Here is a 2,018-nt window from a genome sequence, read left to right on the forward strand (position 1 = left end):
AAAAAAAAAATAGTATGCCTACTTCAATTAAGAGGATCAATTATTTTTTAATCATTTATAACAGTGCCAATTATATATATAGTATATGTTTGAAACAATACCTTCAGCACCATTCTTTACAGCTGCTTTTTGTTTTATTGTTCCAGCTTTACTGAGGTATAAGTGGCAAATAAAAATTGTATATATTTAAGGTGTACATGTGATGTTTTGATATACATGACTACCACAATAAAACAGATTCACATTTCCATCACCTCACATAGCTACCGTGTGTGCGTGTGTGTGTAGTGAGAACACTTATGATCTACTCTCTTAGCAAATTTCAAATACACAATACAGTATTATAAACATCATGCTGTATATTAGATCCCCAGAATTTATTCATCCTGCATAACTGAAACTTTGTACCCTTTGACCAACATCTCCCCATTTCCCCCACCCCCAGTCCCTAACAACGACTGTTCTACTCTGTTTCTCTAAGCTGTGCTTTTTTAGATTCCACGTGTAAATGATAACATGCAATATTTGTCTTTCTTTGCAGCCACTTTGAAAATGTTACTCTTCACACATCATTTATATTTGTATCTTCACCACAAGTAGAACCGTTGGCTCTGTCAGATGGGAAAACTGAAGCCAAGCCCCTTTTGCCAGTTTGAAGGGTGAGTCAGCAGTGTAATTAAGTCACAGCTATGTTTTCTCACTTCACCGGGACTCTTTCCACTACACACACAACTGAAAGTGTTAAAGTAAAAACGCCCACCAGCTTAAACTGTCAGAAAAAAAAGTAATGGAATCTCCACAAGGAAGAAGACAGGACACAGAATTAGGAGACCTGGGTTCCATTTCTGGACTCAGCCCCGAGTTGGCTCCCCTGACTTTGGCATGTCACCTGCCCTCAGTGCACAGGAAAGCTGTCAAGGCCAAGGGTTCAAACTTTCTTCTTTTTCGGGAAAGGCAAGTGTGATTCATGATCCCCTTTGAGATGCAGATGAAAAAGAAAAGACGAATGGGCACGAAGTTCCCTGAAGCCCGTCCAGGCTGGCGATTCCTGGCTCCAGCCCGCTCCCTCCAGTCTCAGGAAGGCTGAGGCCAGAGCGCGGGGAGGGAGGGAGTCGCCCCCCTGGCACCTCCCGACCTCGGCGTCCTCAGAGTGGGTCCCGGCCAGCCGGCTTCGGAAGGCCGCCACGCCGGCGCCCTCCAAGTGTCCCGACGCCAAAGACCACCGCCAGCAGCGGCTTCTCGGGCGGACGCTCACCTTTCCCCAGGGCCGCCGGCTCCTCCTCGGCCGCCCAGCCAGTGCGCTCCGGCGCCGCGGTTTCTGACTCCGGGCCGCCACCGGTCAGCAGTCCGTCAGCCATTTCAAATTTCCGCGGGCGGCCGCCCCAGACCAGTAACGTGGTGACGCCGGCGCTTCTGATTGGATAGACGGGCCGAGGCTTTCGGCCGAATAGAGCCCCGCCCCCTGCAGCCTCCTCCAGGCCTGCGGACAGCGCCTCGGCGCCATCTACTGGCCAGGCGGACCGCTGTTCTCCTCCATCTTCCTGGTCCTTGGCTTACTAGGACGAACTTGGACAAAGTTGAATTGGAACATAATTTGGGATGATTTTCGAAAAACTAACAAGCCATGCCTGGAAATGAGGTATAGTGGAAAAGACTCTGGATTGAGAGTCAAAAACATAGTATTTAGACTTTTTTCGGCCATTATTAGCGATATTACCTCAGCAAGTCATTTCACCTCTCAGAAGTACATCTTCAACTGTGACAGGACGTTGGCCTCGGTGGCCCCCAAATGCTCACCACCAAAAATCAGTCTCTCTCCTTCTCTTTCTAGCTCTCTCTCTCTCTAATACACACACATACTGCATATTTTCAAAGAATGTCAGATTAAATTTACTAAGTAAATTTATTAATTTGTATTAATCAAAGGCAGCTATAACTTCCGATAATAGCTAACATTTACTGAGTACTGTGTGCAAGACACCCTCCTGCATGCTTTACTTGCATTACCTCATTTAATC

The 2,018-nt window shown here is 47.0% G+C and overlaps 1 protein-coding gene across 1 annotated transcript in view; it reads right to left on the reverse strand.

Moving 5' to 3' along the window:
• Window positions 1–1,358, reverse strand: part of SHCBP1 (SHC SH2-domain binding protein 1) — a 46,667-nt gene extending 45,309 nt beyond the window's left edge. The window contains exon 1 of the mRNA XM_012653959.1: window positions 1,256–1,358. Within this exon, the coding sequence (XP_012509413.1) occupies window positions 1,256–1,358 (103 nt within the window). The remainder of the gene's footprint in view (window positions 1–1,255) is intronic.
• Between the last annotated feature and the right edge of the window lie 660 nt (window positions 1,359–2,018).

This window comes from Propithecus coquereli, unplaced genomic scaffold, assembly GCF_000956105.1.
Source record: "Propithecus coquereli isolate 6110/MARCELLA unplaced genomic scaffold, Pcoq_1.0 Scaffold436, whole genome shotgun sequence".
Lineage (NCBI taxonomy): Eukaryota > Metazoa > Chordata > Mammalia > Primates > Indriidae > Propithecus > Propithecus coquereli.